The 15,544-nt window shown below is 56.4% G+C and overlaps 1 protein-coding gene across 1 annotated transcript; it reads left to right on the top strand.

The window, feature by feature from the left end:
* The first annotated feature begins 6,121 nt into the window (after positions 1 to 6,121).
* On the top strand, positions 6,122 to 14,016 carry C5H1orf174 (chromosome 5 C1orf174 homolog). The gene is made up of 4 exons (XM_025427364.3): positions 6,122 to 6,280; positions 11,633 to 11,743; positions 12,544 to 13,026; positions 13,401 to 14,016. The coding sequence occupies exons 1-4, from the start codon at positions 6,266 to 6,268 to the stop codon at positions 13,509 to 13,511; spliced, it is 720 nt and encodes a 239-aa protein (XP_025283149.1). The 5' UTR covers positions 6,122 to 6,265; the 3' UTR covers positions 13,512 to 14,016.
* Positions 14,017 to 15,544: the final 1,528 nt, after the last annotated feature.

The raw sequence follows: 15,544 nt of genomic DNA, 5'->3' as shown, positions 1-15,544 counted from the left end.
AGGTCAGCATAAGAGAGACAATCGTTCGTCATACAGGCCACCATCTGCTGGTACTAAGGAGGTGTGCTCCAGGCCAGGATGACCCAAGTGAACGAATCCACTGACTTAATCAATTGAAAATTCTCTCTAACTTTTTCGCCAGCCCCGCAGTGTTTGTGGAGGGCAAATATTGAACTGTGGACATAGCAGTGTTTGGATGGTGAGCTTGTGTTACAGGCGAGAATACAGAGTTTCCTCCCAATCTTCAATCCACAACTTCCTCATATGCATTCTTACCACCATTCATCCTTTCAACAAATATTTGCTGAGCACCTAGCAGCATGTCCCGGCCACTGAGCCCGGCTCTGGGGCCGTGGTCATGAGCAAGATGCAGGTCTTGCCTTCCAGGAGCTGAGGATCCCTGTGGGGGACTGACCACAAACAAGGAGCACACCTGCCATTAGGACGGCCCTCATTGTGTCCCCACCTGGAAGGCAGGGCACAATCAGTCTTGAAGAGGGAAATGAAGTACACGTCAGGAACCCACACAGAGGCACGGGCTTTGGTTCTAGCATGCAGGATTCATGGCATCCCAGTGCCAGGAGCCCGAGAAGCGAAGAACGGCTCCTCCACCAGCTTGGGGCTTCCTGCCTCACCAGAAGTGGCAGCCCTGGGGCAGGTGCAGCCCTGGCCCAGGTGTGGGCTCCTGCCTGCTTCCTCCTGCTGCGCTTGAATGGGACTTGGTCCTGGAGGGAAGAGGTGACCCTGAGTAATTTCCACTGCCACTTCCTACCAGGAGCCTTATCTCACACCCCCACCCCCATGAGCTGTCCCTTGATGTGGCTTCTCCCCTGTAACTTCCCTCACTGCTGAAGATTTACAATTCCTTGTTTGATTATTATACCAGCACCCACCCCCCTCACCCCCACCCTAACCACCACTCTACCACCTTAGACTAAAAGCATGACAAAGGCAGGCCTGATGACTCCCTTGAGTGCACCACTGTTGTAAGCCCAGGTCTAGCCCAGTCCCTGGCATACAAGAGGAGCTTAGCACACAACAGGGGTTTAGCAAACACCTAGAATGAACAAGCGAGCAAATGAAGGAGTGATGCTCCAAGAGAGAAAAGAGTCACAGTGCCCCACATCCTGAAGGAAAAGCAGAACACTAAATAAAGCTATAATGAGGAAAGTGAACTTGTGGGCAATTGATTGGTCAGGAGAAGTCTGGTGATGCCCCCTCCCGTCAAGGACAGGCAATTTAAGCTGATTTGAGGTCTGAAGCAGGTATTATTAGTCAGGAAAGATAAGTGGGGGGCTGGGGAGAGCAAGTTTTCCAAGGAGGAGCCATAGCTCAGGGAGCACACACAGCAGAGGGTGAGGGAGAGAGCAGTGGAGCTGTGGTAGGCACCTCACCTCCTACACATTCATTCAACAAACATCACTGAACACCTACCATGTGCAAGGGCTTAAACTGTAGAAGCATGAGGAAGCACCAAAGAGCTTCAGCAGGGGGTCAGCTGGCACTGGTAAGTGACCACTCCCCTGCTGTGGGCTCTGTGGGCAAAACAAGGAGGGGGACCAGCTGTGCAGTCTGGAATTAGCAAGAATGGCCACTGACTGGATCTGGGCGGTGAGGGAGGGTGAGCTGATGGGGCGGGGGGGGCGGGGGGGGCGGGAACTGGGTGTCAGGCCTGAGCAGCTGGGGGACTGGACACACCATTCCCACATTGGGGGAGGGGTGGGGGAGCAGGGCATACTTGAAAACAGAGATGAAACCCTCCCCCTGGGGGGCTGGACTCTGGAAGCCCCACCGAGTCAGGTGAGCTCATGCAGGGGTCCCAACACCTGCTGACACCATGTGCAATGGGAGAGCCAAGAACTAGCTGGTGGCAATCAAGTCCTAGTTTATGAAAGTGGAGTTCTGAAGGACTCCGGAATAAAATTTCAGGACCTGGCTTATTAGGAAACCAATCTCGGTGCAAATGGGACAAGTTAGGGCCACCCGGTTGGCTCAGTGGTTTAGCACCGCCTTCAGCCCAGGGTGTGATCCTGGAGACCCGTTATTGAGTCCCACGTCAGGCTCCCTGCATGGAGCCTGCTTCTCCCTCTGCCTGTGTCTCTGCCTCTCTCTCTCTCAATCTCTCTCTCTTTCTCTCAAATAAATAAAATTTTAAAGAATGAGATAGTTTGGGTGTTTAACATGGTCCAGCCTTGGGTTTCCCTCCAACAGCTGGCAATGACCTTATCAGTTTCCTTTTCAAATAGATTTTCCTGCCCAAGCACATCTGTCTTCCTTTCACACAGACCATGCAAAACATGCAGCTAGAAACACAACCCTAGGGCAGCCTGGGTGGCTCAGCAGTTTAGCGCCGCCTTCAGTCCAGGGCGTGATCCTGGAGACCCAGGATCGAGTCCTGTGTCAGGTTCCCTGCATGGAGCCTGCTTCTCCCTCTGCCTGTGTCTCTGCCTCTCTCTCTTTCTCTGTGTCTCTCATGAATAAATAAATCTTAAAAAAACAACAAAAACACAACCCTGGGAAGGAAGGAGGGTCCAGACAGTGGCCGGGGGACAAGCATGCATATATGTAAGTGCGTGTGAATACGTGTGAACACGTGAGCGTGAGCACGTGGGAGAGAATGAGTACCTGAGTGTGAACACACGTGGGAGCATGAGCGCATGTATGAGTGTGAGCGTGAGCGCAGAAGCGTGCACAATAGCCCCGCGTGTGTCCTCACCTGCTGCCAGAAGCAGCCCGCGGGGGATCTGCCTGAAGGGGCCCCACCTAGTCTGCAGGGCAGGTATGCAGCGGCGGGATGGGGGGGGGGGGGGCGCTCACATTTATGCACTAGATAGGCTCACTGGGTGTATTTCCAGGCTGAGGGAGGCGGTCCCCAGGAGCAGAGGAGTCAGCGCCTGGAGAGAAGAGTAAGAAGCACGTGTGCTGGGGAACAACGCGCAGAGGGACCCTCGAGCAGTACATGGGGCCGAGCACAACACAGGTCACTTTTCGACCTTTACAGTTAACTGGAAAATCTAATGCTTCTGACAAAACTGCCTATTTTAAATGTTCTCACCTGTAAAAATATAATAACCAGCACTCTCCTGGATGGCGAAGCACACCTACGGTGGCTGCTGCAATTGTGGGGCGCCACCAGGAGGCCAGTCCTGGAGGGGCAGCGGCCAGCCAGGCCAGAGAACAGACTGGTGTCCCTCAGCCCTGGCAGAGGGTCAATGGGCCAGACGACAAGCTGGCGTGCCTCAGTTCTGGCAGGGGGTGGGGGGAGTCGATGAGCCAAAGGACAGACTGGTGTCCCTCAGTCCTGGGGCGGGGTGGGGGAGAGTCGATGAGCCAGAGGACAGACTGGTGTCCCTCGGTCCTGGGGGGTGTCAATGGGCCAGAGGACAAGCTGGTATCCCTCAGTCCTGGGGGGGTAGGGCTGATGGGCCAAAGGACAGGCTGGTGTCCCTCAGTCCTGGGGGGAGGGCCAATGGGCCAGAGGACAGACTGGTGTCCCTCAGCCCTGGGGGAGGGTCGATGGGCCAGAGGACAAGCTGGCGTGCCTCAGTCCTGGGAGAGGGGAGTCAATGAGCCAGAGGACAGACTGGTGTCCCTCAGCCCTGGGGGAGGGTCGATGGGCCAGAGGACAAGCTAGTGTCCCTCAGTCCTGGGGGGGGTGCCAATGGGTCAGGGGACAGACTGGTGTCCCTCAAGACCTGGGGTGGGGTGGTGATGGACCAGAGGCCAGACTAGTGTCCCTCAGTGTTGGGGGGTTCGATGAGCCAGAGGACAGAGCTGGTGTCCCTCAGTCCTGGGGTGGGGTGGCGATGGGCCAGAGGAAGAGCTGGTGTCCCTAAGCCCTGGTGGGGGAGTGAGGGGGTCAATGGGCCAGAGGACAGACAGGTGTCCCTCAGTGTTGGAAGGGGTCGATGGGCCAGAGGACAGACAGGTATCCCTCAGTGTTTGCGGAGTCGATGGGCCTGAGGACAGGCTGGTGTCCCTCAGTGTTGTAGGGGGTCGATGGGCCAGAGGACAGGCAAGTGTCCCTCAGTGTTTGAGGGGTCGATGGGCCTGAGGCCAGACTGGTGTCCCTCAGTGTTGGGAGGGTCAATGGGCCAGAGGACAGACAGGTGTCCCTCAGTGTTGGGGGGGGGTCGATGGACCAGAGGACAGACAGGTGTCCCTCAGTATTGGGGGCAGATGGGCCAGAGGATGGACAGGTGTCCCTCAGTGTTGGGGGGGTTGATGGGCCAGAGGATAGACAGGTGTCCCTCAGTGTTGGGGGCGGTCGATGGGCCAGAAGATGGACAGGTGTCCCTCAGGGTTGGGGAGTGGATGGGACAGAGGACAGACAGGTATCCTTCAGTGTTGGCGGGATCAATGGGCCAGAGGACAAACAGGTGTCCCTCAGTGTTGGCGGGGTCGATGGGCCAGAGGACAGACAGGAGTCCCGGATGGGCCAGAGGACACACAGGTGTCCCTCAGTCCTGGGGGAGTTGATGGGCCAGAGGACGGACAGATATCCCTCAGTGTTGGGGGGGCCGATGGGCCAGAGAACAGACAGGTATCCCTCAGTGTTGGGCGGGGGGATGGGCCAGAAAACAGACAGGTGTCCCTCAGTTCTGGGGAATCAATGGCCTGAGAGGGACAGGTGTCCTTCAGTCCTGGGGTTCGATGGCCCGAGGACGGAAAGGGGTCCCTCAATCCTAGCAGGTCGATGGCCCGAGGACGGAGAGGCGTCCCTCAGACCTGGGGGTTGATAGCCCAAGGAAGGACAGGCGTCCCTCAGACCTGGGGGTTGATAGCCCAAGGACGGACAGGCGTCCCTCAGCTGGGGTCGGTCCCGAGGACGGACAGGCGCCCCTCAGCTGGGGTCGGTCCCGAGGACGGACAGGCGCCCCTCAGCTGGGGTCGGTCCCGAGGACGGACAGGCGCCCCTCAGCTGGGGTCGGTGCCTGAGGACTGACAGGCGTCCCTCAGCTGGGGTCGGTGCCGAGGACTGACAGGCGCCCCTCAGGTGGGGTCGGTCCCGAGGACGGAGAGGCGTCCCTCAGCTGGGGTCGGTCCCGAGGACGGAGAGGCGTCCCTCAGCTGGGGTCGGTGCCTGAGGACGGACAGGCGCCCCTCAGCTGGGGTCGGTCCCGAGGACGGACAGGCGCCCCTCAGCTGGGGTCGGTCCCGAGGACGGACAGGCGCCCCTCAGCTGGGGTCGGTGCATGAGGACGGACAGGCGCCCCTCAGCTGGGGTCGGTGCCGAGGACGGACAGGCGTCCCTCAGCTGGGGTCGGTCCCGAGGACGGACAGGCGCCCCTCAGGTGGGGTCGGTCCCGAGGACGGACAGGCGCCCCTCAGCTGGGGTCGGTCCCGAGGACCGCGCGGCCCTCAGTCCGCGGGGAGGCTGGCGGGCGGTGCAGCGGCGTCTCCAGGCTGCAGTCCTCGCCCTCAGCGCTGGGCCTGGGCGTCCTAGGGAGCCTGGGTTCGTCCTTCTAAACTCTGGGAGGCGTCCCTGGGCTCGTCGGGTCCCCGCGCCGCCGGGAGGCCGGGCGCTGGCCGGGGCCGCGGAGGAGCCGCCCGCCGGGTGACCCGGGAGGAAGCGCCGTCCGAGGCCGTCCGCGCCCGGGGGTAAGGGCCAGAGGCGGTCCCCGCAGCGGTCAAGCCCGGGCCGGTCGTGTAGTCCCTGCCGCCGACCTGGAGGAAGAAGCCCGCAGGGACTCGCCAGCCGGCAGCCCCCGGGCCGGGCACTCCCGCGCTGCCGCGACGCGCGGACTCCAGGGACCGGAGCCCAGAAGCCCGCCCCCCCAGAGAACGCAGAGAGACCGCCCTCCGGCGGACAACCACTTCCCGCCTTACTCCAGACACGTGGCCGGCGCCCAAGGCGGTGCCCCTCACAAACATGGCCGCCTTTCCCCCCCACCCCCATGCTGTGACCTCGGAGGCGCCCCTCACAACCATGGCCGCCGCACCCTTAAATGCTGTGAACACAGGAGCAGCCAGCAGGTGCCCTTCACAAACATGGCCGCCGCCCCTCTTAAGTCCTGTGGCCACAGCGGAAGCCCGCCGGGTGCCCCTCAAAAACCTGGCCGTCGCCCCGCCCGCTGCGCACAGCGCCGACTTTGTTGGGTCACGTGCCTGAGGACGCCGGGCTGTGATTGGCCGAGCTGCTGGTGTCGTCAGACGCCGGGGGCGCGGGCCGAGCACCGCGGGGCTGCGGCTCCTCTGAGAAGCGTTAGGTCGGGACGCGGGGTTCTGGGGCGGTGCTGGGGGCGGCAGTGCGCCGCTCACACTCATGAGGAGCCGGAAGGTGAGGGGCCTAGGCCGTGCAGGAGCTGCGCCAAGGCGGCTGGGGCTCCGGCCACCCGTTGTCTGGGAGCCGAGGAGTGGCCGCGGGACGCCCGGGGCCGAGGGGCGGCCTCTGGTCGGCACCCCCTGGGCCGTCCCCGGGGCAGGGCCTCCCAGACCTGCCGTTGGGTGGGGGAGCACCCCGGGTCACGCCCCCCCGGGTCGGGGTCTCCCGGGCCAGCCCGGGGAGGGGGGGCGGGGCGGTCCTCGGGGTCACGCGCCCCAGGTCGGGGTCGGGGTCTCCCAGGCCAGCCGGGGGAGGGGAGGGGGCGGGGCGGTCCTCGGGGTCACGTGCCCCGGGTCGGGGTCTCCCAGACCTGCCATCGGGGGGAGGGTCTTCAGGGTCACGTGCCCCGGGTCGGGGTGGGGGGGTCTCCCAGACCAGCCATCGGGGGGACGGTCCTCAGGGTCACGTACCCCGGGTCGGGGTCTCCCAGACCAGCCATCGGGGGGAGGGTCTTCAGGGTCCCGTACCCCAGGTCGGGGTCTCCCAGACCAGCCGGAGGAGTGGGGCGGGTCGGTCCTCACGGTCCCGTGCCCTGGGTCGGGGTCTCCCCTGGAACCAGCCGGGAGCCCCGAGCGCTGCCGCCGCCCCTGAAGCCACTTGGTTTTTCAGCAGGTGACCTCAGCTTGGCCCAGGAGGGTGGGAGGCGACTGACCGCGCGCCGGGCCCTGGCCCTGGGCACCTGGGCTGGGCCGGGTCCTGGGGAGGGGCGGAGTCTTTATGGGCGTCCTCATTCATTCGTTCTTAAAGATCTTATGTACTTATTTGAGAGAGAGCGCACCGAGGGAAGGGCAGAGGGAGAGAGGTTCCCCGCTGCGCAGGCCCCCCCCCCCAACACACACCCGGTTCGGGGCCTCCATCCCAGGACCCTGAGGTGCTGACCTGAGCTCTGAGCCACCAGGCGCGCCCCCACCAGTTCACGTTAAAGTCGGACCCCCGTTTTACCATTCTGTCATTTTACTTTTGTTTTCTTTAAATACGTTTGGTTTCTTCTGTTCCTTGTTTAAATGCATTAAAATGAATATTTTCTACTGTAGCATTTTAATTATTCACTTTTTTATAATATTTTTCTCCCAGCAGTTGCTCTAGGTTTTGCCATGTCCCGTAACTTAGTGGAATCAGCTTAAGTCCAGTGAGATATAAAAGTGGACCTTCCCTTTACCTCTCTTGGAGGGTTATTGTGCCTGTTCCCTCCTCCATCCTTTCCCGTTAGAAACGCGGCAGTCCTGCTCTCATGGTCTCTCCGTCTGCAGGCCATTCCTCTGCGCAGGTCGGCCGTGCCTCCACCCCATCCGCTGTGCTGTTGCTGCCAAACACAGCACCTTTATACGCCGTCAGCTGCTGCTCAAATCCGTGAAGAGAGGAAGGAGGTACTAGTGTAGGGACTTGGTGCTTGTTCTATGACCATGAACTCCCATCCCGGATCACAGAACCTCCCTGAGGATTCCTGTAAGACAGCTCTGCTGGCCGCCATTCTCTGGTACCTGGGAGTGTCTTGCTGTCATCCAGAAGGATAGCTTTCCAGATGGACGATGTTTCGTTGGCAGATTTTTTTCTTTGAGAACTTGGGATGTGTTTGACGAGACCCATTGTTTCTGCTAAGTTAACTGTTGTTTCTGCTAAGTTAACTGTTTGTCTATGCAGCTCCCTTGTAGTGAGGAGTTGTTTTCTCCCGCCGTTTTCACGATTTCTCTTGTCTTTGGCTCTCCGCAGTGTCTCTTTATGGAGCTCCTTGCATTTCTCCTACTGGGAGTTCGGTTCTTGGAGACTCCTGTTTGTTGGTGGTGGTTTTTCAATACATTTGGGAAGTCTGAGCCATTATTTCTCTGCATATGTTTTCTGCCCCTTTCCTTCCTCAGGCTCCCATTACACATATGTTGGTGCCCTTAATTGTGTCCAGTGTGTCCTCGATTCTTTTTTCTCTATCCAGTGCTTTAGCTGTGGTTTTTTTAGCTCTTGAACGTTTTTTAGCTCTTGAACGTGTTCGTAATGGGTACTTTTAAGGCTTTGTCTGATAACCTCAACCCTGGTCACTCTCACAGGCACTTCTGTTGGTGGCCTTTATTCCAGTGCAAGGGCCTGCTTTCCTGCTTTCTTGCGTGCTCCATAATTTGTAGTTGAAACTGGGCATTTCAGATAATGTAGGAATTCTGGGTTCCTGCTTCCACCCCCACTCCGTGGCTTCTTGTCAGGCTTTGTTTAGTGACCAGGCAGATTCTCCTCTTGGACTCGTCCCCCCACCCTACCCTCACCGGGCAAAGGTTGGACCTGCCCTCCAAGGCCACACTGGGCAGCCCACAGGCACACTGGGATGGAGAAAGCCAGCTTCCTCTCCTTCTCCTACCACACCTGGCTGTTAAACTCCCATTGAACGCCATTTGATTGCTCAGTTGTTTTCCACAGTAGCCTGGGGCATAAATTGCTCAGTTGACTATGTGGCCTGAAGTTGATCTTGATTCTCCGTCTAACTGTCTCTCCACAGTCTTCTGTTCTAGAGACCCGCCTTAGGCATGACCTTCTCCACACCTCTCACAAATGAAGTCAGTTCCTTGGGGAAGAGATTAAGAGTTTCTGTTTTAGTGTCTGCCTTTTCCTCAGGCATTCTCTGAATCGGCTCCGTCTGGGACAGTGACAGGCTTCACTGTATGACACTTCTGATTCTGAATGCTCTGGGAGAGGGGGTGCTGGCAGCAGCCCGAGATCCCCTCGGCTTGCTTCTCCTGGTCTGGAACCACCTCCACAAGCAAGGGCTAGGGTGATGGGGTCCCAGTCTTAGTGCTCTGCCCAGGGTGGAGCCTCTACCCACAGCTGGGGTCGGGGCAGAATGAGAAAGGCTGACATCCTGCCCCGTGTGGGAGGAAACCCTTCCGCCTGGGAGTGGGAGGGCACCTGTGTTCTCAGCACTGGCAGTCTAGAGTTCAAATACCACTGAGTTATAGGAGGTCTTGAGTGATTGTTCATCTGCTCTTTGCCCACAGGACCATCTCCAAAAGTCTTCAATGATTTTTCATCCTTCTTGCCAGTTTTATGGGGGGTCAACAGGGCTCTTCATGCTGTCCTGTTGGACATCAATCTTGTCCTGCCCTTTGGGAAGCCACATTTTTGCCTTTGACATCCCACTTTTTAAGCAGTCTGCTTGGAAGGCAGAAGACCTCAACAATGAGAAGTTTCTCATTTGGGGATTAAGTGGAAGCAACCAGCTCTCAGAGACAAGAAACTGCTCCATCCTTAACCAAGAGTGGGAGCTTGTACCTTGGGGGAGGAGGCAGCTGTGACTGCTTTCAAGCCAGCAAGCTGCCAGACTTGACTGCAGCTCTCACGTGGATGGCAGGTGGTACCCAGAACAACCACAGCCCCTGAGTGTCCACCCGGAGCCCCCAAGTTTGCCTCTTCAAGGGGGCCTGGAAAGTCAAAGGTGAACAAGCCCCCTCGGGGAGCCTAGTGCACCCCCGGGTTACAGTCCCTGCCTCGGGGACAAAGAGGGAAGGATAAGAGCCAGGACAGCCACTCCCCTGCCCAGCCCGTGCGGAGTAGCCAAGCAGCTGCATGCTGGCAGCTCTTAGAGCTCATAGATGGGAGAGCCCTGTGACATGATGCAGGGCAAGAAGGACTTTGAGGCCACATGTCACTTGGGTCACCTCAAACAGGCTCCTCACTGGAGCCATCTTCACTCTAAAGTGAGAAGGCTGCTTTGGAAGCTATTCAAGCACAGCGCCTGCTCTGTCAGTCCTCTGTCAGACCTCAGTGACACTGGGAGCTGTAGTCAGGGCCAGTCCCGCACCCCCAGCTAAGCAGTCACATGGGACAGTGTTGGGAGTAGGACTTAGAACAGGGAAGAGAAGACAGGTGGTGGCCTGGGGCTAACGTGGCCACTCCCTCCTTGGAGGGGAAAGGGCTGCAGGAGGTGTGCTGATACAGGGCAGGGAGGAGGACACCTCCGGCATCTCTGCAGGCTCTGCTCCCTGCACATGACTGACCCCACTGCTGCCGGGCTTCAGCAGACCCTGCTCTTGATACGACGTGGGCCCAGACCCAGGTGCACACACCCAGAGGCCCTTTACCTGGCCTGGAGCACCTTGTCCCCACTGTGCACAGCTGAAAGGGTGCCCTGTCCTTCCACAGGCCCCTGCCTTTCCTTTTCCTTACATTTTGAATGTTCTCCAGTATCTCACAGCCTGGGTGAGCTGTCACCTTCCAGGACCTCTGGATACCTCCAGGGCTGTAGGTGAGAGTGGGCAGGATGACACAGTAGAGATTTCTAAGCTAGCTCATCTCTTTTTTGATTGGTTTCCTCTTCTGTCGAGCATGCTGCCCTTCTCTGGGCCCCAGGGCCCCCAGTTCTGGGGACTGCTGTGATGAGAGCCCTCGGGCCTCCCACCTGCATGCCCACCCATGCTCACTGGCTACTCTGTGTGACTCACCTTTATTGCCAGGTTTCAAATTGATCTTTAAGGGCACTGTTTTTTAAGTGCATTTGGTATCCTTTCCAGAACAGAAAAGGGAATTAGTGGAAAAACTGGTAAAATTCAAATCCAGTCTAGTTTAGTGAATTTGGATTTGTTTTGCCAGATACACCATGGGTTATAAGGTTGATTCTTAGTTCATTCCTTGTTGTCATCAGAAGACTGTCTTGCATTCAGAATAAAGTGGATGCAGACCAATAAATTGATAAGATTAGCCAGAAGTTAATTGCTTTAAACTGACACCTATAATTTGAGGGAGGGTGGGATGGGGTGGCTTTTGTTTTTTATGTCACCTTTTATCAAGAACTTGGACACCAGGGATGCCTGGGTGGCTCAACAGTTGAGCATCTGCCTTGGGCTCAGGGCATGACCCTGGGGTTCTGGGATCGAGTCCCGCATTGGGCTCCCTGCATGGAGCCTGCTTCTCCTCTGCCTAGGTCTCTGCCTCTCCCTGTGTGTCTCTCATGAATAAATAAAATCTTTAAAAAAAAAAAAAAAGGAACTTGGACACCATGTAAAAAGTTGGAGAACCTTCTGAGGAAGGGTATGTGCTGCTGAGCACGTTTGAAGTTAATGTAACATCTACTAACTGCCAAATGGAGGTTCCTAGAAATGTATAAAGTGAAGGGGGCAAACTGAAATTTCCAAGACTACAGGAAAAAGTAGACCTGCATCTTAAACCCAAAGCAGTTTTGTTTGAATTCGCACAAAGCCACAGGTGTTTTCTGGAAAGATGATGGAGACGGGGGTGGGAGGGACTCTCCAGTGTTTCTTTCAGTCAGGAAATCCCTGTTTCCATGCTCACGTCTCCTAAAACCACTTTCTGACACTATGGGACCCTGTCTAGCTCACAGGTGCAGTGCGGTCTTCAGCGCGCCTGCGAGCCCGCCGTTGCTCGGCCAGGTTGGCCTCTGCTCGGGAAGCCAGCACCGCTGTGTCTGCCAGGACAGTATGTCAGGTGAGCCTTTTTACCACGAAGATGCCTGGACTTGATTGCCTGACAAGTGTCCTACTAAAACAGAATTGTGTTGCTTATACCCCAGAGAGGAGACAGCAGTGCCTTTACTGCCTTCAGAGAGCACTGCGTGCTCCGGTCCGGGGCGGTGCTTTTGGAGTGCTCACCCCTCCTGGGCCTACGTGCCTCGCACTCGGTCTTCACACGCACCTCTCCTAGTCAGTCTTGGAATGCAGCCTTCCTCGTGATGCCAGTAGGCATGCTGCAGGCCCCTTTTCCCCTAAAGTCTTTAGAGAAAGGTTTGCCCGCATCTGCTGTACAGTTGCCGAGAGCCTGAGTGCCCAGGGTTGCAGTAGGGTTGACCTCCCTCACACACGCCCAAAGGTCTGGTTGGGACTTGGTTTCTCTCCTGAGCATTGTTCTAAAAACTTTGAAGTCCATTTAACAAATATTTGCTGAGCACCTGCTCTGTTCCGTAAAACCCATCCTGCCTTCATGCAGCTTACGTTCTAGCAGAGATGCCTGGAAACTGGAGTGTTTGGTTATAATTTTATAATATGTCAGTACCTGCTTCTGAAGTTCCCTCAGGAACTCCACCAGTCCTGGGGGAGCAGCGGTGGGCGTGTGTCTAGATTCTCTAAACTCTGTCCCCTTGGAGGCAGACAGTGTTGTAACCCTGTTGTACAAGCTGTGGTAACAACATCTGTATTGTGTAAGGTGTGAGAAGGAATACTAGCCTCTGGGACTGAGACATTCTTAATTTTGCTCTCTGCCTCGTAATCCTAGATGTTTTCTCTTGACAGACGTCACACAAAGCTGCCGACAGACGAACGTCCAAGAAGTTCAAATGTGACAAAGGTCACCTGGTGAAATCAGAATTACAGAAACTAGCCCCTCAGAGTGACCGTGTTGCTGTGCCCAGAATACCACCCGAGAGCCCTGGTAACAGTGAGCCTCTGGGGTTTGCCAAAGAGCACGCGCTGCCCCCAGGAAAGGGGGCTGGAGCTCCTGCACAGCCGGAGGCCGCGGGGTGCCCCCTCAGGCACGCCACAGCTGTGGGCGACACTTGCCCAGCAGAGACGGAGGACAGCCTGGCCCTGCCAGCACACACACCTCTGGCTGGGGAGGAGCCTCACAGCAGCCGCTCAGCACAGGGTGGGTCCACACTGCACACCGAGCAGGCCGCAAGACCTCCGCTGCAGACGGATGACAGCGTCTTTCTGGATGAGGACAGCAACCAGCCAATGCCTGTGGGCCGGTTCTTCGGGAATGTGGAGCTCATGCAGGTAAGACTGGTGCCTCCTGCCCCATGGCCACCTCCAGGCTCGGTCAGCACTGGGCGGCACCCCCCTCTCACCGCATGTTGGCACTGCCTTGGCACAGACTCCAGTCCCCAGGAGGAGAAGCAAGATCGTCGCTAACTGGGAACGACCCCACCTGTCCTAAGCAGAGAATCGTTGCCAGGGCACCAGCTACTGCTGGGAGGCCTCTCCTTCCTTGCTGGGCCTTCAGGTGTGGGCTGGGTGGCCTGCTGGGTGACTCTTAGCCTCCCCACACGGTTGTGGGCAGGGAGCAGCCGGTGGGGAGCCAGCCCTCCCCTGGAGTGCTGACCAGTGCTGTGGGCTGGTCGTGGCTAAAATGAGTGTTTTCTTCCTCCAAGGACCTTCCACCAGCTTCTTCGTCTTGTCCTTCAATGAGCAGACGAGAATTCAGGAAAATGCATTTCAGAGCCAAAGATGATGAAGACGATGATGATGGTGCAGAAATGTAGAGAATAAAGTATACACAGTGATTTCCTTGCATATTTAATACAGTTAATAGTTCGACAGTTTAGCAAGTGATGAGATGTATATCAAGTTTATCTCCCAAGAAACCATATTCTTAACCAAATGTTGAAGCTGGCCCGTAAAAGTCCTCATACAGAACAAGTACCTGGAGTGTTTACACTTGCCATCCAGAACCATCTCTGAGACTGCACAGCCACTGCTCCCACACGCATGCATTTTCTTGTGTTTGTGTGTAAATGACACAGTTTGGGTCCCCCAGGGGGCTCGGGACTCAGTGGGAGAGATCTTTCTAAAGAAACTCCCCACTAAACTCTTTAGTTTTGATAATACATGAGTTTATTTTCCATTATCTAAATTTGATCATTCTTGTGATTGAGTCAATGCCAGTTCTTAAAGAACTCTCCTTTATCTCTGTATATGAAGCTAATGTTTACCCTGGAAATTTTGCAAAATGCATATGAGAAAGAAATAAAATATATTTTGAAAATATTTTTAAGGAAATCTCTATGTTCCTAAAACTCTTCCTTTCTAAAATGTTGAGAGCCAAGTGGAGAAAATGACTCCTCTCTTCTATTTGTAAGGCTGGATCAACCTTTGTACCCGTTCACCCAGAGATGGGGGTGGGGGGCACCCGGAGTACAGAGCTGAGGCCGTGCAGTCTTCACCCCACGTGGTGACAAGGCCAGCCGTCCCCATGGGCTTTGCGCACCCACGTGGTGGAGCAGCTTATGGAGCACTGGGGAGAAGGACCAGTGGGAGGGAGCCATCTATAACTCAAGAAGACAGGGTTATTCACGAGGAGCCACCATCTCTTCTTGAGCTGTGGTTACCCCCCCACCTGCACTGGGTCTGCAGTTTTAGTTACCCACCCCCCACCGCGAGTCGGAAGCAAGTGTCCTCCCTATGTCGGCTTCATTAAGGTCGGTGGAAGTAGCCCAACGCTGTCCCCCACCCATGTCGCTCACCTTTATCTCAGCACATAGCCATTCACCATGTCACAGCCTCCCAGGAAGAAGGGTGAATGCAGGCCAGGAGAGCACGAGATCCGGGTCACCTAGCATCACAGCGGTGCATTGCTGAGAGCCCTCTGTGTCACTCTTCCCTTCCTGTGTGTCATTTATGGTTATGCTTGATCACAGGTGTGTGTACAGAAGAAGGGTTGGCACATAGAGGGTCGGGACCAGCCATACCTCCAGGCACCCACTGGGGGTCTCAGAAAGGACCCTCCCCCTGCCCCCATAATGGACATTTCTGGCTTAGTTATAACAGCAGCTGGATTTAACCCTGTAAAAATGCCCTGTGAGGCCCAGAGGTACCTTACCTGAAGGATGGTTTGGGGGCAAGTAACTGAGGTGCCCTGGAAGCAGTTTCAGCTCCTCCAAACACCCACCCAAGAGACCTTTCCCTGCAGCCCCTCTGCTTCCAGTGTCATCATCTTCCCATTAGCAGCTGTGACCTCCACCTACGCCAGATAATTGTATGGTTTATTGATCAAGAAATGACTCTATTTAATACTTCGAAATTGTTACTCATAAAGGCATTTTGACGGTAGCCAGGGAAAACAGCTAACTACTTGAGATTACTGCAGAAATAACTAGTGATCACAGCACGTGGGCTTGTGGTGACCAGGCTGCCTCAAATTCCCGGAGTCTTTGTGTCCTACACACACTTCTAGGAGAAGCATTGGCACACGTGCGGAAGACATGTGTGGCCATGTTCCCACCAAAATGCAAAACAAAAACCATGCCCACTCCTGGGAGCTGACCCCTGCTCACATCAGTGCAATCTCCTGGGGTTGGGAAGGTGGCAGAGGTGGCACATGTGTGTCCCTGCTGGTTACTTCAAGGTGAGACACAGTGTTCCCACAAGAAAAGGCCAAGTGTCCCCTGGGAGCCAGCACAGACCGTGGGGAACTGGGGAGACACACTGCTCATGTGCCATGGGACAGCACAGCAGAAACGTCACCCCTCCGGGTTGGAGGGCCCGCACAGGATGACTTCAGCAACACCGAAGTAGT

Source organism: Canis lupus, chromosome 5, assembly GCF_003254725.2.
Source record: "Canis lupus dingo isolate Sandy chromosome 5, ASM325472v2, whole genome shotgun sequence".
NCBI classification, from domain to species: Eukaryota; Metazoa; Chordata; class Mammalia; order Carnivora; family Canidae; genus Canis; species Canis lupus.
Note: the sequence above shows the minus strand (reverse complement) of the source record. Positions and strands in the feature narration are given on the sequence as shown.